Below are 20,994 nucleotides of genomic sequence, written 5' to 3' on the forward strand. Positions count from 1 at the left end.
GTGCTGGCTCCTGGGGGTCCTGGCTCCTGGGGTCCTGGCTCCTAGGGGTGCTGGCTCCTGGGGGTGCTGGCTCCTAGGGGTGCTGGCTCCTGGGGGTCCTGGCTCCTAGGGGTGCTGGCTCCTGGGGGTGCTGGCTCCTGGGGTGCTGGCTCCTGGGAGTGCTGGCTCCTGGGGGTCCTGGCTCCTGGGGGTGCTGGCTCCTAGGGGTGCTGGCTCCTGGGGGTCCTGGCTCCTGGGGTGCTGGCTCCTGGGGGTGCTGGCTCCTGGGGTGCTGGCTCCTAGGGGTGCTGGCTCCTGGGGGTCCTGGCTCCTAGGGGTGCTGGCTTCTGGGGTCCTGGCTTCTGGGGGTGCTGGCTCCTGGGGTGCTGGCTCCTGGGAGTGCTGGCTCCTGGGGGTGCTGGCTCCTGGGGTGCTGGCTCCTGGGGTTGCTGGCTCCTGGGGGTCCTGGCTTCTGGGGGTGCTGGCTCCTGGGGTCCTGGCTCCTGGGGGTGCTGGCTCCTGGGGGTGCTGGCTCCTGGGGGTCCTGGCTCCTGGGGTTGCTGGCTCCTGGGGTCCTGGCTTCTGGGGGTGCTGGCTCCTGGGGTGCTGGCTCCTGGGGGTGCTGGCTCCTGGGAGTGCTGGCTCCTGGGGGTCCTGGCTTCTGGGGGTGCTGGCTCCTGGGGTGCTGGCTCCTGGGGGTGCTGGCTCCTGGGGGGTGCTGGCTCCTGGGGGTCCTGGCTCCTGGGGTTGCTGGCTCCTGGGGTCCTGGCTTCTGGGGGTGCTGGCTCCTAGGGGTGTTGGCTCCTGGGGTGCTGGCTCCTAGGGTGCTGGCTCCTAGGGTGGCAGGGAGAGGCCAGCCTGCTGGGGTCCTTTGCCAATGAGACCTGCTCTCCTGGGAATACGGGCCCTCCACTGACTTTGTTGGACGTTCTCTCCTCTTCCTCTCCGCTGTCTCCCACCTCCTCTCCCCCTCCTCTCCCACCTCCACTCCCACCCTCTGCAGAGCCGCCAACCAAATACCAAATCTCCCAGCCCGACGTGTATGTGGCCGCCCCTGGGGAGTCGCTAGAGTTGCGCTGCCGGCTGAGAGATGCCGCTCGGATCAGTTGGACTAAGGATGGGGTGCACTTGGGGCCCACCAATAGGACAGTGCTTATTGGGGAGTACTTGCAGATAAAGGGCGCCACACCCAGAGACTCTGGCCTCTATGCATGTACGGCTGCTAGGACAGTGGACAGTGAGACTGGCTACTTCATGGTGAATGTCACAGGTGAGTGGGCCTCCGGCCCCTGCTCTCTCTTCTCCGTAGCGTTTTCTGCGTAAAATTTAAAAGTTTATATATTTCTATCGATTTCAGAGAGAGAGGGAGAGGGAGAGAGAGAAACATCCATGATGAGAGAGAATCATGGATCGACTGCCTCCTGCATGGCCCACACTGGGGATTGAGCCGCAACCGGGCCTGTGCCCTGACCGGGAACCGCACCCTGACCTCCTGGTTCCTGGGTCGACGCTCACCCCTGAGCCACGCGGCCCACGGGCTCTGGGTAACGTTTATTGGGAAGTCGCGCGCGGGGGGACCTGCTGTGGATCAGGCACAGAGCTTCAGTGCGGCTCGTCGCCTGCTTTGGAAATTCTTTCTGGGGACCAGGGAGGCTGGTCATTAAAAACGACGGATGCTCATCCTGTCCGGTGCGCTCAGTGGTTAGAGCGTGGGCCCGTGGACTGAAGCGTCCCGGGTTTGAGCCCGTGCCCCGGTCAGGGCGCGTGCGGGAGGCAGCCAATCGGTGTGTCTCCCTCCCTCCTTCCACTCATTAAACGTCAATGGAAAAATATCCTCGAGTGAGGATTCGCAGCAACAGGACTGGATTCTGGTGCCAAGGGACGCTTTTCTTGTGAGACACACACTTTTACAGGAGGAAGCCCCCCGCCCCCCATCCCCCCACCCCCCCGCCCCCCAGCCCCCCACCCCCCCGCCCCCCAGCCCCCAGCCCCCCCATCCCCCCACCCCCCCGCCCCCCAGCCCCCCATCCCCCCACCCCCCCAGCCCCCAGCCCCCCATCCCCCCACCCCCCGCCCCCCATCCCCCCATCCCCCCACCCCCCTGCCCCCCATCCCCCCACCCCCCCGCCCCCCCGCCCCCCATCCCCCCACCCCCAACTCCCTATCCCCCCACCCCCCAGCCCCCCAACGGCATCCTTGGCATTTTGAACACAGGATTGAAATTTGGATGCTGATGTTCTCGGGTTCATTTTCTCAAACTTTGAGTGTCTCTCCTGCAGTGAGTGGGGGGTGGGGGGGGGGGTGGGAGGGGGGGGCTGCGAGGCCTGCTCCATGGCCGATTTAAAGTTCTGTTTTCAGCCCCAGCCGGTTTGGCTCAGTGAGTAGCGCGTCGGCCTGCGGACTGAAGGGTCCCGGGTTCGATTCCGGTCAAGGGCACATGCCTGGGTTGTGGGCTCGATCCCCAGTGTGGGGCGTGCAGGAGGCAGCCGATCCATGATTCTCTCTCATCGTGGATGTTTCTCTCTCTCTCTTCCTCTCCCTTCCTCTCTGAAACCAATAAAAATATATTTAAAAAATAAAGAAACCAAGTTCTGTTTTCAGAACGTTCGCCCCCAGGGAGGCTGCGTGTCTAGGGAGGAACCCTTCCTGGGGGGCCCGGGGCGCTGCCGGGCTTTGCTGGGAAGCGTCTGTGGGTTGAGGGAGTCGGTGAATTTGCTGGGGACGCAAATACCATTGAAGCGTAAAGATCCAGCTGCCCAGGCCCAGTTTCCACTCGTTGTCACTAGTGCGAGAGCAGGAGGCCCGGGGGGCCGGGGGACAGACCGGCCCCGGGAGAGGAGAGCAGCGGGCGTGGAGACGCCTCGCCCTCACGCGTCCCGGGTCCTGGCGTCGCGGCCCCCGGCGGTCGGCGGTGGTCGGCGTCCCTGCCCCTCGGGCCGCGTCACGACCTGGGTTGTTCTCTCGCGCGCAGATGCCATCTCCTCCGGGGACGACGAGGACGACGCGGACGGCTCCGAGGACGTGGCCAGCGAGAACAGCCACAAGCGTAAGTGACGCGGCCCCGCGAGGAGGCCCCGCGAGGAGCGCCGGCCCCGCCGCCCTCTGCCGCTGCTTCGCGCCCCCGCACCCCTCTCCGCTGTGTCTGCTCTCCCGGCTCTCAAACCTGCGAATAAACCAGCCTCACTGCCCACCCTCCTCACTGTCTGTCTTTCTTTCCGGCCTGTGAGCCGCTCTCCCAGGAGCTTGGTGACTTCTCTCGGTTTCCTCTGTCCCTTTGGCGTCGCGCACTTGCCCGCGGCCTGGGTTTCTCTGTCGCGGCGGCGGGTGCTTGGCTGGCCCCACGGCCTCCACGGTGGGGACTCGCCTTCTCCGCTCCCCTGGGGGCCACGTGGCCACGTGTGGGGGTCGTACAGGGGAGGGGGGTGGTGTGGGTGGAGGCCAAAGGCGCTGCTCAACCATCCTGCAAGGTCGGGGTGGCCCCATCACAGAGGATGGTCTGGGCCTGGCCGGGGCGGCTCAGGGGTTGAGCATCGACCTAGGAACCAGGAGGCCTCAGTTCGATTCCCGGTCGGGGCACAGGCCCCAGTTGCAGGCTCATCATCCCCAGGGTGGGGTGTGCAGGAGGCAGCCCATCTCATCATTGATGTTTCTCTCTCTCTCCCTCTCCCTTCCTCTCTGAGATCAATAAAAAAGAAAAGGAAAAGAAAAGGAATGACCTGGGTGGTGCTGAGGCATCTTAATGGCTTTTTTATTGTATTTTAATATATTTTTATTGATTTTTTACAGAGAGGAAGGGAGAGGGAGAGAGAGTGAGAAACATCGATCAGCTGCCTCCTGCACGCCTCCTACTGGGGATGTGCCCGCAACCAAGGTCCATGCCCTTGACCGGAATCGAACCTGGGACCCTTCAGTCCGCAGGCCGACGCTCCATCCACTGAGCCAAACCAGCCAGGGCCTTAATGGCTTTTAAACGCCCTGCGTGCTGTGCAGAGCGAGGACAGTGCGCCTTAGGTCGCGGGGAGAAAAGGCCCGTGAGAGCCGCTTGCTGTGGAAGGCAGTGACTCCCAACCATCGGCCGCGGAGGCCTGGGCGGGTGAGCGAGAGCGTGGCCGCCGGAGCGGACAGCCTGGGTTCAGGCCTGGGCCACCTCTTCGGAGTCGGGCGCCCGGGCAGCTCCTCCGATTCGGTGCCTCAGTTTCCTCAGCTGTCACGTGGTAACGATAACGACACCCGACGGACTTTCCACGAGGACTCGTTGAGTTCGTATTTGTACGATGCTCAGAGAGGCACCTGGGAGTGTTCGGTAAAGAAGATAAAATCTAGAGTTAGCTGCGTTTCCCAGTAGCACGGCCGGGAGGTGCCCAGGGTGACTGTATGTCCGTCTCCGGCCTCTGTCGTGTGGATTTATATCCCGCGTTTCCTCCAAAGGGTGTTAGTCGTCGAATAAACCTGAGCAAGGCCTCAGTCAGAGACAATCGCGACTCAGACGGGCCAGGGCTTTTCGGAGGAAGAGGAGACATGCTCTGTCGGGCGCAGGGCGCGTGCTACTGAAGCGGGGCCCTGGGTTTCTCCCCGTCTCCCGGACGCGCGGTCAGAAAGGGGGTGCTTTGGTTTGGACAGACGTTCCTTCCTGGCTCGAGCAGGTCTGGGCGTGGCTCTCGCATCAGCGTCACCGAGAACTTGTGGGAATGAGCATTCCCGGGCCCGCCCAGACCCGCTGGAGAGAAACTCGGTGGGGGCGGGGAGTCGGGTGCCCTCAGGAGTGAGAACCACTGGCCCCGGGGTTCCCAGGCACAGGTCTCCCCAGATGGGCTCCCGGTGATGGTGCTGCTCACAGGACAGCGGTGATGGTGCGTGGGCGCTCTCCTCTGACCCGCACCCGCTGCTGACGAGGTCGTTGGAGTTAATCGCAAAGCCTGGGCTCGGAGAACATCTCCGCTTCCCATGAGCCCTCTGGCTCCGGCAGGGGAGGCAGCGAAAGACGAGGTGGCCTCGGCGATGAGGTCTGTCCTGTCCGGGCTGCCGGCTCCGTCAGTGCCCTCCCCCCACCCCACGACCCGATGGGGCGGAGAGAAGAGTTTTTCCCGCTTTATTGAGTGGAAATGCGCCGATCAGGGAGCAAAAGGCGAGGCTGGATTCAGCTGTGGGCCTGCTGCCTGTCCGATCACAGCTCAGCCCGTGCCCAGGGGTGGTGGGGGCGGGTGAGCAGGCCGGCTCTGAAGCAGTGCCCGCATGGGGGTGTCATGGCTACTGGTTGGGGAACACCTGCTTCTGCCAGCCCGGTTGTGGTGGCGTTGCCCTGGCGATCCGTACCAGGCCTACCCGTACGATCAGTGTGCTAACCCGAGACTTGGGGAGTAATAACATGTAGCAGCAAGGTGGAGCTTACGTAACAAGCAGGCTGGGCGAGCGGGTCCCTGTCTCTGAGTCACAGGGCTACCGGCCAGACCTCTGGGTTTTCTCCTTCTCTCTTTTCAAATCCTCAACTGAGGATATTTTCCAGTACCCAGTACCCAGTGCTCAGTGCCCAATGCTCAGAGCTCAGTGCCCAGTGCTCAGAGCTCAGTGCCCAGTGCTCAGTGCCCAGTGCTCAGTGCTCAGTGCCCAGTGCCCAGTGCTCAGTGCCCAGTGCTCAGAGCTCAGTGCCCAGTGCCCAGTGCTCAGTGCCCAGTGCTCAGAGCTCAGTGCCCAGTACCCAGTGCTCAGTGCCCAATGCTCAGTGCCCAGTGCCCAGTGCTCAGTGCCCAGTGCTCAGAGCTCAGTGCCCAGTGCCCAGTGCCCAGTGCTCAGAGCTCAGTGCCCAGTGCTCAGAGCTCAGTGCCCAGTACCCAGTGCTCAGTGCCCAGTGCTCAGAGCTCAGTGCCCAGTACCCAGTGCTCAGTGCCCAAAGCTCAGTGCCCAGTGCCCAGTGCTCAGAGCTCAGTGCCCAGTGCCCAGTGCCCAGTGCCGGGTAGAATAGATGGGCTGTGAGTGGCGTGCTCCTTCTTGTGAGTGCCAGCCCTCGTTGAATGAATCGCCTCGCCTTCGCCTTGCCACTGGGGTTCTTTGTAATTAGCTCTCGAATGACACCAACTCTGCCCTGAACCAGGGGCTCTGCGGTGATTAGGGGCTGGTGTCAGCTGCACCGGGAGATAGCGCTGCCGGGAGCCACGCTGAACGGTGCCCTGAAACCTGAGAGGTGATTTAACGCGATAGCGGCTCCTCCCGGCCCCGCGGCCTCTGCCATCTGTGGGTGTGATTAGGCCGCTCTGGTTCCCAGGTGAGCCGGGCGCGGAGAGGACGCCGCTGCGGCCTGTGTGGGCGGAGGAATGCCACGGCCAGGGCAGTGGGCAAGGTGGGGAGGGGACGTTGCCATTAAAACAACGCCGGCCACTCAGATGCCCACGGCCTGACCGGATCATAGGGAAATTGTAGAAGCACCGAGTTCTTCGCCTTTCAGCCCCTGGAGACACCGCGCGTCCCGTTTGATTCCTCGGGCCCCTCCGGATCGTCCGGAAACGCCAGGCGGTGCGTCTGAGAGTCCCTCTCCCGGGAAGTTCGCAACCGGGGCCCCCGAGCCTGTGATGACGGGGCGGGCTGGGCTTCCCCGAGTTCTTTCTCCCTGGGCGGGTGGCTCTCAGGTCTGTGTCTACGGCCTGAAAATCCGGGGTGTCCCCCAAGGTGTATCCACAGGGTGAATAATTATCCATTCCGGCAGGTTAAACCGAAAGGAAAGAAACGTCAACCGAGCTATTAAAAAATGTCCATGTCTGCGTTTTGGGGGGACACCCCATGTACTGCAGGTTATTTTTCCCTCTGCCGTTGGCTGGATTGCTGTTTCATTAGTTTTGATGGTTAACTATGAAAAAAAGCAGGCTTATCTGCGTGGTCGGTTCTTCTCAGACCCCAGGAAGCCTGGTACAGTGGCAGAACGAACCGTCAAAAACGCGGGGGGGCAGGTTCCGTTGGGGCCCCGACACGGGGGTGTGCCCCGTCCAGGCCGGGTTTGACCTCTGCCGGCCTGACGGGCATCATTCAGGCCGGTCCTCACTGCTCCCTCCTCAAACGGAACCGGGTCAGAAGCGGGCTCCCGGGCCGGTGCCCTGGCCTCCCCTAAGCCCCCTGAGCCGCCAGGTTTTTCGGATCGGGCCCGGTTCTTACTTCACGTCTGTTACCGCGTGCCTCAGACCTGCCTCGCCCCGCAGGCCGCCCTGGAGGGCGCGGAGGGAGTGTTCTGTGGGGTTCCCGGCTCCAGCTGCTTCTTTCAGGGGTCTCATTCGACACAGGCGTCTCCGTGAGGAGAGGAGCAGGGCCACGGCACTCCTGCCGCACGCGGGCTCTGGGTGGGACCCTTTCTGGGAGACGCAGAGCCACCAGCGTCTTCTCGGCTGCAGCGAGCCATGTGCCACCCGGTCCTTCCTCGGAGCGTCCCGGGCACTGACCCTAGACCCGCGTGAGCCCGCGGCCTCTGTCGCCGTGGAGACCCAGGCTGCGGAGCCCCTGCCCCGGCCGAGGGGATCGGCCTGACCCCCCACCCTCTTGGCCAGGTTCCTCCGTCTCAGGTGGGAGGGGCGTTCTCGGGTCGGACTACAGCAGCTGACTCGCCGGGGGCCTCACGTCTCACCCGCGCTGGGCGTTCCCCGCGCAGAACTGCCCTGTGATGTCATCACCGGCCAGGCTGCCAGGAGGTGCCGCTGCTCACACGCCCATCGTCCGACCTTCTCGGGGCAGAAAGGGCCGTTTCAGATGCTGGTTTTCAGAATGCGTCCCGGCTTCGGGCTTTGGAAGGTTCCGTGTACGTCAGCGTGGGGAGGCGTGATGTGGCCTTGTTCTGGGTCCGGACGGGTCCCCCGGCAGCAGAGGAGGACACGCGTGTGTCCGTCTTCGGGGAGCGAGCGTCCCCGCCTCCCCCGTGTGGTCAGTGGTTGTTTCTGAGGAGCTCGAGGCTCTGTTCTCGGGGCGACCACGATGGGCACGGGGCAGGTGGGGAGCGAGGCCGCTGTGGCGAGACCCCTGCGCGAGGCGGCTCCTTCTGCCGCGTGAGGAGAGGCAGGGGGTGTCTGTTTTGGTTCCACGCCTGTCGGGACCTGTGGCCGATGCCCGTGCCTGTGCGGGAGCAGGGCCGCGTGTTTTGGACGTAACTCGGGGGAAGGAAGGTTCCTAGCCCGAGATCTCGGACTCCTGTCGGTGTGGATCTGCTGACAACGGTGCAGAGACACCTTGGCTCTGATGGGGACCTGCACGCGGTGGCGGTGATTCCCCGGTAAATGGTGCTTAGTTACGTTTACGTCTCTAAGAATTGAAAACAACAAAACAACCGCGTTCCACAGGCTTCCTTACGCTCTGAAATTCCTCTGTGAAACGAAACGCTCACCGCCCTCCTCCCACCACCCGCCGTCCTGCTGCCGCCTGAGGCTCCGCTGACCGTCTCGCCTTCCCCAGGCTCCTCTGGGCACAGCCTCGCCAGCAATTGCAGGGTTTTCTTGTCTTTTCTTTTTTAAAATATATTTTTATTGACGTCAGAGAGGAAGAGAGAGGGAGGGAGAGAGAAACGTCCATGATGAGAGAGAATCATGGACCCGCTGCCTCCTGCACGCCCCCCACTGGGGATCGAGCCCGAAACCCGGGCCTGTGCTCTGGCCGGGAATCGATGGCTGACCTCCTGGGTTCTAGGTCGACGCTCAGCCCCTGAGCCACGCCGGTTAGGTGCAGGATCCTGGGAGCTCCCACGGGGCAGCTGGTCGACCTCCCAGTGGCCTCTGGCATTTACTGGGTGTAACTGGCCCGATTCGTTTTAATGTTTTTCTTATTGAATGTCTCACTGTCAGCAAGTTCCTTGTTTGAATGAGGTTCCTCAGCTAAAGCACCCCGCCCCCCGCCCCCATAATCACACCTCGCTCCTATCTCGTGTTTTGTTGGAGTGTTTCTCTTAGTTCATGAAAAACTGAAAACAGATGATGGCGGGGCGGGGCCTCCGAGACAGCCCTCCACGCGGGCGCAAAGCCCTCAGATGTCGCGATCAGTGATAGGTTTAAAGGCCCTGATTACAGACTTAGGCACAGGCCTCCGTGGAGCTTTAGGGAGTTTGGGAGACTTAATCTAGGGGCTGAAACGGGCTGTGTTTCTTTTATTTTTGCATCAATAAAAACGCAGTTGGCAGTCACCAGTGCCCACAGCGCACGTAAATCTTGAACTTCTGACTCAGTTACCATGGGAGAGTTCAGAGGGCGGCCGGGGGGTGGGGAGGGCGGCGCTCGGGGAGCCGGAGACTGGGCGGCCCCGGCCCGGCCTCTCGCCGGGTGACCTTGATCAAATCACTCACCCGCTGGTGGCGCTGACCACGTCAGCCGTGGGCCAGATGCCCCGAGCCGCCTGCGGACGGTGGTAACACGATGCCCGGTTCTCCTTTAAACTCTGGGCTGGCGTCTCTCTCTTTGGTTTCGGGGAGACAGAGGCCGGAGCCCGTCGATGCCAGTCTGGGACGCATCGGGATTGGGTGGGGCAGCGCGGCAGCCCGTGTTTCTCGTTGCATTTAAATTACAGGCTCAGAGTGAGGCCTCCAGTCCTCCCACTTGTTGGCAGATCAGTGTCTGCCTGGGATAGAGGTGCATGGAGGGAGGGTAGCGCCGGGAGGGGCCAAACCAACATGCACGCTACTCCCTCCTTTCAACACGTGTCCTTCTGGTTCATATGTTGGTCCATCCATCCCTCCCTCCACCCACCCACCCACCCACCCACCCATCCATCCTCCTTCCACCCGTCCATCCATCTATTCATCCATCTCTCCACCCATCTCCCCCTCCCTCCCTCCCTCCCTCCCTCCCTCCCTCCCTCCCTCTATCCATTCATCCATCTCTCATCCATCCACCCACCCACCCATCCATCCACCCATCCATCCACCATCCATCCTCCTTCCATCCGTCCACCCCTCCATCTATCCCTCCATCCCTCCATTCATCCCTTCATCCATCTCTCCACCTATCCATCTATCCCCCTCCCTCCCTCCCTCCCTCTCTCCCTCCATCTGATACTCCACAGGCTAAAGTCAACTCAAGTTGTGCCTGCCCGGTGCTCTGCTCTTGCCGCCGGCAGACATCGGGAGGGGTGGTTTTCAGTTTGGAAACAGCTGGTGACGGGAACCCGTGTGGATGACAGAGGGGCCCCGGGGAGGGTGGCGCCCTTTGCTGGGGTGCAGGTGTGGAGAAGCCTGCGCGGAGGGGATGGGAGGGGAGCCCCTGTGGGGGTGGTGAGGAGCCTCTGGGTAACCAGCCCCGTCTCGAGAGAGGCTGCCGTGGAGTCAGGCTCTGCATTGTTACTACATGGAGTGACTGTCGCGCAGAAGCCACGCTGGGCAGGTGGGGGCACCTCTCGGTCTCGCGGTTCCTTTAAGCTCCTTGTTAGTGTTTCGTGCCCGAGGGCCTCGCTCTCCAGCCACAGATTCCACCGGAGATCGGAGACCGAGAGGTCAGAGCCGAGGGGCCCGGCCTGTCCGGGCCAACCCGACGCAGTAGAACCCTTCGTTGTGCCGTCGGGGTTCGTCTCACAGCCCCTCCCTCCTCTTGGCTCTCCCCCAGCCCCACCATCCCACAGGCTCCGCCAGGGGGGTGTGCGGCGTGGACGCCTGCATTTCCCTCGGGCAGCGTGACACGGCCTCGGCTCGCAGACCTGTGGTGAGCCCGGCTGTTGCGTAAACACCTGTCCCAAGCGCCTGCCTGGGCAGGGCATCTCCGGTTCACAGGTCATGAGTTACCGTCTCAGATGGAAGTCACGAGCGTGTCCCCAGCCTCGGAGAGAGGAGGCTCCCTGGCCGAGGGGCGGGCCGGCAGCCTGTCCGTTTCTCACCCGCTGCCCCGTGTTTGGGGAGCCCTGGCTCCTCCCTGCGCCCAGGCCGCTGACATGTGAGGCCGGAAGAGTTAGCAGAGGACACGGGCCTTCTCCTACAGTTAATCGTGTCTCTCACCTCCAGGTTCTGCGGGCTCCCCCAAAGCCAGCTTGTCCCGGAAGAGCCGTTGTCAAATGAGAAAATAATTCCTCCCTTGGGCATCGGGCTCATTAAAACCTCCTTGAGGCCCGGCCAGTGCGGCTCAGTGGTTGCGCGTCAACCCGTGAACGAGGAGGTCACGGTTCGGTTCCCAGTCAGCGGGCTCCATCCCCAGTGGGGGGCGTGCAGGAGGCAGCCGATGCATGATTCTCTCTCGTCATTGATGCTTCTATCTCCCTCTCCCTTCCTCTCTGACATCAATAAAAAAAATATTTAAAAAAATCCCTGCGCTGCCGTCTTCAAGGGAGGCCTCATGACCTCCGCACCCACCGGAGGGGGCGGGCGTCCGGGCACAGGGAGCCTCGGAAACGGCTCGACAGCCCTTTCTGTTGAGTCACGGCTTACAGGGTCCGGGGGAGAGAGAATGTGAGTCCAGGGTTCGAGCCTGTGGTGACGTGTTGAGGAGGTGCCGCCCCCGTGGGTCTGCGCCTTTCGCGGGGAGGGGGCAGCAGGCGCCCAGCTGGCTGCACAGCGGCCGTGCGTCTGGTCTGCACGGGCCCTGCTCTCAGGTGCAGCCGTGGTGATGGAAGGGCCCCCCGGGAGTGGCCACCTGCCAGGACGCCCCCAGGCCCTTTCCCCTCGTCCCTCAGTCGCTCCTCAGGTGCCACCACGAAGGTCCTGCCGCCAGGCTGCCCGCCAGGCCCCTGGGTGATGCCCGTGTGGGCGCAGCCCCCGGCCGCTCAGCCCAGCAAGGGAGGCACAGAGCCCCCTCCCAGCGCCTCCTGTGAGAGTCCACTGGGTGGCATTTTCGGGAGCATCACAGTCCTGCCCGGGGCGGGGCAGCCCTACCTGCTGGTTCCTTTATGTGGGAGGAGAGGACGTTCCCAGGGGCCCGCTCGGCTGGGGCCGCGCTGCCTGTGGGCCCCTCCGTCCAGGTCTAGGAATTCGCGTGAGCTGGCTTTGTGGTCACTCACAGAGCCACACGGAGCGGCCCCGAGGGTGCGGCCCCGAGGGTGCGGCCCTGCGGGTGTGGCCCCCCGAGGGTGTGGCCCCCCGAGGGTGCGGCCCCGAGGGCTGCCTTCCTCAGGTCAGGTTGTAATCGCTTTGTGCGGCCACCAAGCTCATTATTTATCTTGTGCTCCTCACGGTCGGTGGCTGAGCCGTTGTCGGTGGCGCGAGGGTTGGCAGCGGGGACGCCGTGGCTCTGGGCAGCGAATACGTCCCTCTTTCGGCAAATTTACAAACTCCCCGCCTCCTCCAGTTTAAAACCGCCCCCCCTCCCCCGAGGACTTGGAGGGGGCAGCTTCACAGAACACGGCCCCGCCGCTGCCTGCTGAGCGGCCAGCGCGACGTGGAGGGAGAATTGTGTCTCTCACGTCCGTGTTTCTCTCTGTCTCGCCCTCTCCCTTCCGCTCTCGCTAAAAGCCAACGGGAAGCATCCTGGGTGAGGGTTCACCGAAAAAATAAGCAACCAGGGAACCCAGGCGCGTCCTCTCCGGCGACCTCAGCTGGTCTCCTAACGTGGCTCTCGCCCCCGCTCCGCCAGCCCCGCCCGCGCCCACGGCGATGACCGCGCCCCGGGGCGAGCGGAGGGGAGACTGCCGCCCACACCGCCCCGTGTGTCCCCACAGGCGCGCCCTACTGGACCAGCACCGAGAAGATGGAGAAGCGGCTGCACGCCGTGCCCGCCGCCAACACCGTCAAGTTCCGCTGCCCGGCCGGCGGGCACCCCACGCCCACCCTGCGGTGGCTGAAGAACGGGAAGGAGTTCAGGCAGGAGCACCGCATCGGCGGGTATAAGGTACGGCGCGCTCTCCACGTGGGGGGGGCCTCGCGCTGCTTTTATTCGTTTTGGGGGCGCCGGGAGCTCACGGGAACGGGCGGGAACGGGAAGAAGCCGCGCCATCGTCACGGGCCGTTTCCGTGTTTGCTGCCGTGAGCCCGGCCGCGCCTGCGATCCCGAAGGGCGGCCCGGTTCGCGCTGTGCGTCACGGGAAGCGAGCGTTGCAGCGGAAGGGCCGAAAGTTGAGAATGTTTCCTACGCGCTTTGTGGTCTATAAACCCAGACTGCGGCCGCCGCTCAGCGCGTAAGCGCAGTTCCTGGGCGCGAGCAGGGTTGCGTGAGCCGGGACGGGGCCTGGCGCGGAGCCTGGCGCGGACTGTCCCGCAGGAAGCGCGGCGACCTGCTGTCCTCCGTCCTCGAGGACTCGGCCGCCCACCCCTGGCTGTGTGCAGTGGGCCTCGCCCTCGCGCCCCGGGGTGCAGTGGGCAGCCATCCCTGGGAGGTGCCTGTAGAGGCTGCCAGGCCCCGCCCGTCCGGTCAGCGAGTGGAGCCTGGGCGCCGTCCCGGGCCGGGTGAAGCTCAGGCCCCGCTCGCGGGGACTCCTGGTCAGAGGCGCGCGGCCCTGGGCCCTGCAGGAGGCGCCATGTGGGCTCCTGGGGAGACTCGGGGCAGGGAGACGAGGATCCCGGCTGAGCCTGGGGGAAGGGTGGCTCGGAGTGAGCGGTGCAGAATCGCCAAGTTATTCCGTGTGGAGAGGGAGGACTTTCAAGTGTATGGTGCCCGGCCGTTGGGGCTCAGGGGCTGAGCGCCGACCTAGGAACCAGGAGGTCACGGTTCGATTCCTGGCCAGGCACAGGCCGGGGTTGTGCCCTGTGGGACGGGGCGTGCTGGCTGGCAGGGCCCAGGGGGCGTTCCGTGCCGGGCTGGGCCTTCTCCCGGGGCAGAGGCTGGGGCCGGCGGGGTGAGCGGCCTGGAGGTCGCCCCGTCGAAGGCAGAGGCCTGGGTGCAGTTGGGGCTTCGCCGCAGAGGAGTTGGACGTTCCGCGTGGGGGAGCAGGAAAATGACCTCACGGGGCCCCGGAGGCTGCTGGGACTGGCCAGGGGGAGACGGAGACCTCCATCTCCTGGGCAACGTGGTCCCCGAGAGCATGAGCCCCCCTCGCGGTTAGGCCCGCCCCCGGCCTGTGCCCGTCCGGGAGGGAGGCCGTGGCCGCCCGAGATCCATGCAAATGTCTGTTTCTCTAAGAGTGAGCAGGTCGATGGTCGTCGTGAACCTGGGTCCCTCCAGCCTGGAAACCGGCCTCGGGCGTCACCGCGACGGAGGCTCCTTCGTTGGCTGAGAGTTCGTGGACCCGGAACAGTTATTTCACTTCAGTGCGGCCGAGCCAGCGGCGCCGAGGTCGTTAACAGGCGGCTCCGTCCCCAGCTCATTCCTGGGTGACGCTCAGGCTCCGGGGCAAGGGCGTCCTCAGAGCCATCGCTCACGCCACGCGCCGGCCGCACGAGAACGGAGAGGCCACAGGGCGCCGCCTCCGGGAAAAGACAACATAGAACACCATTTTCTTTTTTTAAAGGTTTTCTAATTGGCTTTTCTAGAGAGAGAGGAGGGCAGAGGGGCAGAGAGAAACATCTACGTCAGAAACATCCATCTCTGCCCCCACACACCCTCCTCCAGGGCCCGAGCCGCACCCGGGCCTGCGCCCTGACGGCATCGGCCGCTGAGCCACACCCACTGGGCAGGTCTTGAGATTCTCAGAGTTAATTCAAAAGGCAGTGGGTGCCCGGCTGGCACTCTGCCCCCGGTTCCTCTCCGAGCATCTGCAGGGCACGGCTGTCCGCGCTCACGCCCGCGTCCCGGGAGATGGGGGCTGGGAGCGGAGCGGAGGGAGCTCTCGCGCCCCGAGAACCCGGCTCGCCCAGCCCTGCTCCGTGGGCACCTCCTGCAAAGCAAACGTCTTGGTGTTTAAGGTTAAACGGGTGTTGGCTCCCATCTGCAGCTGTAAATGCCCAGCCCTCGACACGTGTCACCCTGTTCACGCACACGCGTCCCGGAGGGGTGGCCTGGGGCCCCCGGGGGCGTGGCCGGGGCCCTGAGAGTTGGTGCGTCCTGGCAGCACTTTGTCTGTGTTGAGCTGCGTTCGTGGGGCGCCGTGGTGACGGCCGAGGTTGAGGGGGGCTGTCCCCTGTGCATCGGCCGGTGGTGGAGGGGAGTCGGGCGTGTTTGTTGGCGCAGCCGCCTGGCGCGCAGCCTGCGTGCCTCCCGGCTCCTGCGTGTTTGCCTCTGCTTATCGCACACCTGGCTGTTGGGAAATGTCTGGGCTTTTTGTGCCACGGGGAAGCCAAACTTTGACCTTTCACCTTTGTGTTTTGGTGTCATCATCCTAAATGAAACCCGCATTCCCACTTGTCCCCTGGAGGTAGCTGGGGGAGGGGGTGACGGGCGCCCGGGAGGATCGAGGCGATGAAGATTCCGAGAAACCTGTCTGAGCTGCCTCTGGTCTCCGTGGCGATGGGTGTGGGGTGCTTGCGGAATCTGGTTTCTGTCTCGCAGGGCGAGGGTTTGGGCCACATGCTCCAGTCGGCTTTGTTCGGCCTCGAAGTGTCAGCCCTGAGAGCCTGGAACTAGCCAGGTCTGCAGCCCCATCCGCTCCGTCTGCTCCTGCAGAGGAACCGCAGGGAACGATTCCACGGAGATTGGGCCACGGGCAGGGGCGGGGAGAGGCGCACGTGTTGGCTGCTGCAGGGTCCCCGTCCCTGTGGCTCGAGTTTCTGCCAGGCGACAGGTCTGCATGACAGTCATGCAGGCGAGGGAGGTGGGTGGGGGGGAGGGGGGCGGAGCTGGGGGGGAGGGGGGAGGGGAGCCTGGGGGCCGGGGAGGCGGGGGGGGAGGGGCACGGGAGGCCCAAGAAGCTGGTTCACATCACTTATTTTTGGGGTGTGTGTGCGTGCACGTGTGTGTGTGCACGTGTGTGTGTGCACGTGTGTGCGCAAGATTCCTGTTTAAATTTGAAAAGTGAAGAGGAGAAGAAAGTAATATTTGTAACCCTACCACTTCGTTATGTAAAGTGTTGCTAACCATTTAGTACCTTTTCTTCCTGGTTTTAGCCGTGTGTATATGGCCGTGCACATGGAGCCAGGCCTCTGCACACCCGTGGGGCTGTGCACGCGTGTAACTTGGTCCAGGGGGTCATGAGTGTTCATGTTTGTATTCAGCCACTGCTTTTCCATTTATCAATAACGTGCTATCTCACCAGGTGGGAACATACGAATGCCTCATTTAAAAAATATGTTTTGTATTGATTTCAGGGAAGAGCAGAGAGGAAGGGAGAGAGACAGAAACGTCAATGATGAGAGGGAATCACGGATCGGCTGCCTCCTGCACGCCCCACACTGGGGGTGGAGCCCACAACCCGGGCCTGTGCCCTGACCAGGAATCGAACTGGGACCCCCTGGTTCATAGGTCGGCGCTCACCACTGAGCCACGCTGGCTGGGCACAAAGGCCTCGTCTTTGATGACGGTTTGCATCTCCTCCTCCGTGGGCGAAGCTGCTGTGCCGCCTGGGCCCAAACTGGCAGGAAAACCAGAAAGCCGGGGCTTCCGACAGAACGTTGGTGAGGAGCGTACGTTTTTGTGGGAACGGTGGCTACACTGACTTGGGGTGTGGAAACAGAATATTGAGAAAACAGCACAGCCCTGGCCGGGGCGGCTCAGTGGAGAGAGTCGGCCTGCAGACTGAAGGGTCCCGGGTTCGATTCCGGTCAAGGGCCCGTCCTCGGTTGCGGGCTCGATCCCTGGCCCCGGTCGGGGCGCGTACAGGAGGCAGCCAACCAATGTGTCTCTCGCATCGATGTTTCTCTCTGTCTCCTGCCTCCCCTGGGCTCTCTCTAAAAATCAATGGAAAAATGTCCTTGAGTGAATTAACAACCAGAAACAAAACCCCCGAAAGCCCACAAAACACCCCCCAAGTCCGCGTGCCTCCGCTCCCCGCCTTCAGGGAGTTACTGTTCGTAGCTTCTCGTGAAGCCACGACTGTTGGGGGGGCCCCTCCCGCATGACCACGCAGCCCCCCAGCTGGTGGCCGAGGGCACCACGTGGGCAGTGCCACGGCGCGTGGGTCTGGGTTGGCGTGTGAGGCGTGGCGGGAGCCGCAGGTGCGAGGCCAGACATCGCCCCGCGGGCCAGCGTTGACCCAGCACCGGGGTTTCTGTAGGGCAGGCCCGGGGTCAGTGTGCGTCTCGTGCTGAAAGCGCTGATCCGTGTGAACGTGTGATTTTATAATACCTGTGGCGTCTCCAGGAAGTCGGTGTCAGGGCCAGTGCCGTGAGCAGGGATCGCCACGGCCCGGGAGACGGGCTGCCCCGGGCCGGGTTAGCCGTGGCCGTGGCCTGCCGGCCGCAGGTGTGCCTCCCGCCTGTTGGGGTTCAGCTCCGTTGGGAACACGCCGTGTGCCCAGCCTGGATCCCGGCTCTGGAAAGACGTCGGCGGGTTGGACGGGGCCCAGAAACGGGCCTTGGCCACGATTAAGGGCTCACGGGAGCGACATCTGAGCAGGGGCTCAGAGACCCGTGTTTACAGCAGGCCGCGTGCGGGATTACGGGCTCGGTGACGCCGGGCCTGTGGCTTCACCCTGAGTCGCCTCCCAGGACTGGCTGCTCAGAGCCGGGGGAGTCCCCTCCCTGGCACCCCGAGAGCTTTGGGGGAGGGCGGGTCTCGTTGGGGCCGTTCGCTGGGAGCTGAGCCAGGGCGCTGGCCCCGCAGCCTCATGCTCTGGGCCAACAGCTCCAGGTTGGCCGCCAGGGGCTGGGATTTAGGCAGAGTTTTATTTTTATTTATTTATTTTTAAAAAAATATTTTTATTGATTTCAGAGAGGCAGGGAGAGAGAGAAAAACATCAATGACCAGAGAGAATCACTGATCGGCTGCCTCCTGCACGCCCCACACGGGGGATCGAGCCCGCAACCGGGCCTGTGCCCCGACCGGGAATCGAACCCTGACCTCCTGGTTCCTAGGTCGACGCTCGGCCCCTGAGCCCCGCCGGCCGGGCTGGGTCGTTTGAATTGTCCTGGGAAAGTCGGCGCCGCCTCTTCTCCGTCAGAGCAGCCGCAGTGCTTTCTGCGGGAGGTGCCGGCGGCCTGGGAGGGACCTCGCCTCTCGCTGTGGTCCGGCTGCTAGGCTCTGTCCCAGCCGGGACCCGAGGGGGATGTCCCCCAGCCCAGAGCGCAGACCTGCTCGGCTGTCGGTCCGAGGCCTCCGGATCCGTTTCACTGCGTTCGCGTCACCTGCGGGGTGCGCGTGCCTGTCTGTCATCAGCCCCCCGAGGCTGGGCCCCGGGCAGTGTCCTCGGCCAGGTAGGGGCGGGGCTCCGTGACCAGCGGCTCGGACCCCGCCTGTGTGCGTTGCTGGTGGTTTTGTGGAGAAGAGGCCAGCCTTCGGCAAGGATGCGGGGAGAAGGGGGCCCTCGGCCGTGCGCTGCTGGGGGGACGCAGGCTGCCAGCCCCTGGGAAGCAGCGCGGCGTCTCCTCAGAAAATGGAACGTGGAACTGCCCTCTGACCCCGCGACCCCCCTTCCGGGACGATATCCTGGAATCTGAAACCCCATCAGAACGAACGTGTGCGCCATGCTCATCGCAGCACCATGTACAAGAGCTGAGATCTGGAAACAGCCGAGTGCCCGTCAGCAGACGCGTGGGTAAGAGCTGTGGGACAGTCACACCATGGAATGCTGTGCAGCTGCGAAGAGGAGGATCCCTTACCCTTGGGGGCAGCCTGCAGGGACCTGGGGAGCGTGACGCTGAGTGAAATAAGCCAGTGAGAGAAAGACAAGTGTCCCAGGATCTCACTCGTATGTGGAATCGAATGAACAACATAAACTGATGAACAAAAGTAGATGCAGAGACATGGAAGCAGCGAACGGACTGCGGAACTGCAGCGAGAGGGCGGGGGAGGGAGAGTGGAGAGATCAACCCCAGACCTTGTGTGCACAACCCATGGGCCAGGCAGTAGGGCTATGGGGGCGGCTATAAGGGGCCAGTGGGGGGAAGGGGACACCTGTAACCCTTTCAACAAGAAAGATTAAAAGATAATTAAAAAATTTCTAAAGGATGGTTAAAGTAGTAAATTTTGTTGTATATAGTTACCATAGTTTTAAAAAATAACAACATACCAAAACTCATTGAATTGTACAACTTCAATGGCTGAGTCATGTGGTATGTTAATTTATATTTCAATAAAGCTGTTATTAAAAGAGAAAAACAAACAAAACCCTCGCCAGTTTGCTCAGTGGATAGCGTGTTGGCCTGCAGACTGCAAGGTCCTGGGTTCGATTTTGGCCAAGGGCACATGCCCGGGTTGCGGGCTCCATCCCCAGTAGGGGGTGTGCAGGAGGCAGCCGGTCAGTGATTCTCATTGATGCTTCTATCTCCCTCTCCCTCTCCCTTCCTCTCTGAAATCAATGAGAGTCTATTTTAAAAAAAAAAAGCAGAGTCCAGCCTTCAGCCCCTGGTCCTTCCTAAGACTTGGTGGTGAGCGGATCTTCCTTTTGACCTCGGCGTCAGCGCGTGCAGCAGTAGCGTGTGCAGCAGTGGCGTGGGCCGCAGAGACGTGTGCAGCGTGGCGTGTGCAGCGTGGCGCGTGCAGCGTGGCGCGTGCAGCGTGGCGCGTGCAGCAGTGGCGCGTGCAGCGTGGCGCGTGCAGCAGTGGCGCGTGCAGCAGTGGCGCGTGCAGCGTGGCGTGTGCAGCAGTGGCGCGTGCAGCGTGGTGCGTGCAGCAGTGGCGCGTGCAGCAGTGGCGCGTGCAGCGTGGCGTGTGCAGCAGCGGCGCGTGCAGCAGCGGCATGTGCAGCGTGGCGTGTGCAGCGTGGCGTGTGCAGCAGTGGCGCGTGCAGCGTGGCGCGTGCAGCAGTGGTGTGTGCAGCGTGGCGTGTGCAGCAGTGGCGTGTGCAGTGTGGTGTGTGCAGCAGTGGTGTGTGCAGCGTGGCGTGTGCAGCAGTGGCGTGTGCAGTGTGGTGTGTGCAGCAGTGGTGTGTGCAGCGTGGCGTGTGCAGCAGTGGCGTGTGCAGCGTGGCGTGTGCAGCAGTGGCGTGTGCAGCAGTGGTGTGTGCAGCGCGGCGCGTGCAGCAGTGGCGTGTGCAGTGTGGTGTGTGCAGCAGTGGTGTGTGCAGCGTGGCGTGTGCAGCAGTGGCGTGTGCAGTGTGGCGTGTGCAGCAGTGGCGCGTGCAGCAGTGGCGCGTGCAGCAGTGGCGCATGCAGCGTGGCGTGTGCAGCAGTGGTGTGTGCAGCAGAGATGTGTGCAGTGTGGTGCATGCAGCAGAGGCGTGTACAGCTTGGTGCGTGCAGCAGTGGCGTGTGCAGCGCTGACCCTGCGTGAGAAGCGGCCTCGGGTGGCAGTGCCCTCAGAGCCGCACCCCGGCTGCCGCTGCCTCTCTAAGCCGACAGCCGCCCTGACACGGGAGCGCGGATGAGCCGACTGCGCCCTCCGGCCCAGCCCTGACCTGCCCGTGGCTCCTGTGGGTCTGCGGGTGTAGCCCCGCGTCAGTGACGGAGGCAGGACGCGTGTCCATGTTTGGGGGGCCACGCAGGCCAGTCCCCATTCCTGAAAGGAGGGGTGAGAGGAGCCGCCTGCAGTTATCTTCCTGCCATTCCCTCACTGTCCCTGGTCCCAGGCTCAGCTCCGATGTGGGAGGGAGAGACGCTGTGGGAGGGAGAGACGCTGTGGGAGGGAGAGACGCTGTGGGAGGGAGAGACGCTGTGGGAGGGAGAGACGCTGTGGGAGGGAGAGACGCTGTGGGAGGGAGTGATGCGCTGGAGCCTGACCTGGGGGTGCGCTGGGTCCTCGTGAGTCCGTTCACGTGTGTGAAAGCGGGGGGAGCAGCAGGGAGCAGTCTGTTTGCATGTGGACGCCCGTGGGCAGGAGCGTGGCGACGTGCTTCCCACGTGTGTTGTCTCTGAGGCTCTCGGGGTGTGGGCCGCGGGGTGTGGGCCGCGGGGTGTGGGCTGCGGGGTGTGGGCTGCGGGGTGTGAGCCACGGGGAGTGGGCCGCGGGGTGTGGGCTGCAGGGAGTGGCCTGCGGGGTGTGGGCTGCGGGGTGTGAGCAGTGGAGTGTGAGCCGCGGGGAGTGAGCCACGGGGAGTGGGCTGCGGGGTGTGGGCCGCAGGGAGTGGGCCGCAGGGTGTGAGCCACGGGGAGTAGGCTGTGGGGTGTGGGCCGCGGGGAGTGAGCCGCGGGGTGTGAGCCACGGGGAGTAGGCTGTGGGGTGTGGGCCGCGGGGAGTGAGC

At 63.6% G+C, this 20,994-nt stretch overlaps 1 protein-coding gene and 1 long non-coding RNA gene across 10 annotated transcripts in view; one reads left to right on the forward strand and one right to left on the reverse strand.

Annotated features, from left to right (window-relative positions):
- LOC132214495 (uncharacterized) overlaps positions 1–20,994 on the reverse strand; it is a 385,317-nt gene that overhangs the window by 123,263 nt on the left and 241,060 nt on the right. The gene's annotated exons all lie outside the window — the stretch shown is intronic.
- FGFR2 (fibroblast growth factor receptor 2) overlaps positions 1–20,994 on the forward strand; it is a 73,643-nt gene that overhangs the window by 19,597 nt on the left and 33,052 nt on the right. For 4 of the 9 annotated variants that reach the window (XM_059661837.1, XM_059661839.1, XM_059661838.1 and 1 more), the window contains exons 3-5: positions 983–1,249; positions 2,951–3,025; positions 12,571–12,740. In XM_059661837.1, coding sequence (XP_059517820.1) covers positions 983–1,249; positions 2,951–3,025; positions 12,571–12,740 — 512 coding nt within the window. The remainder of the gene's footprint in view (positions 1–982; positions 1,250–2,950; positions 3,026–12,570; positions 12,741–20,994) is intronic. The other 5 variants (XM_059661843.1, XM_059661844.1, XM_059661845.1 and 2 more) reach the window with 2 other exon arrangements.

The sequence above is a fragment of the Myotis daubentonii genome, chromosome 13, assembly GCF_963259705.1.
Source record: "Myotis daubentonii chromosome 13, mMyoDau2.1, whole genome shotgun sequence".
Classification (NCBI taxonomy): domain Eukaryota; kingdom Metazoa; phylum Chordata; class Mammalia; order Chiroptera; family Vespertilionidae; genus Myotis; species Myotis daubentonii.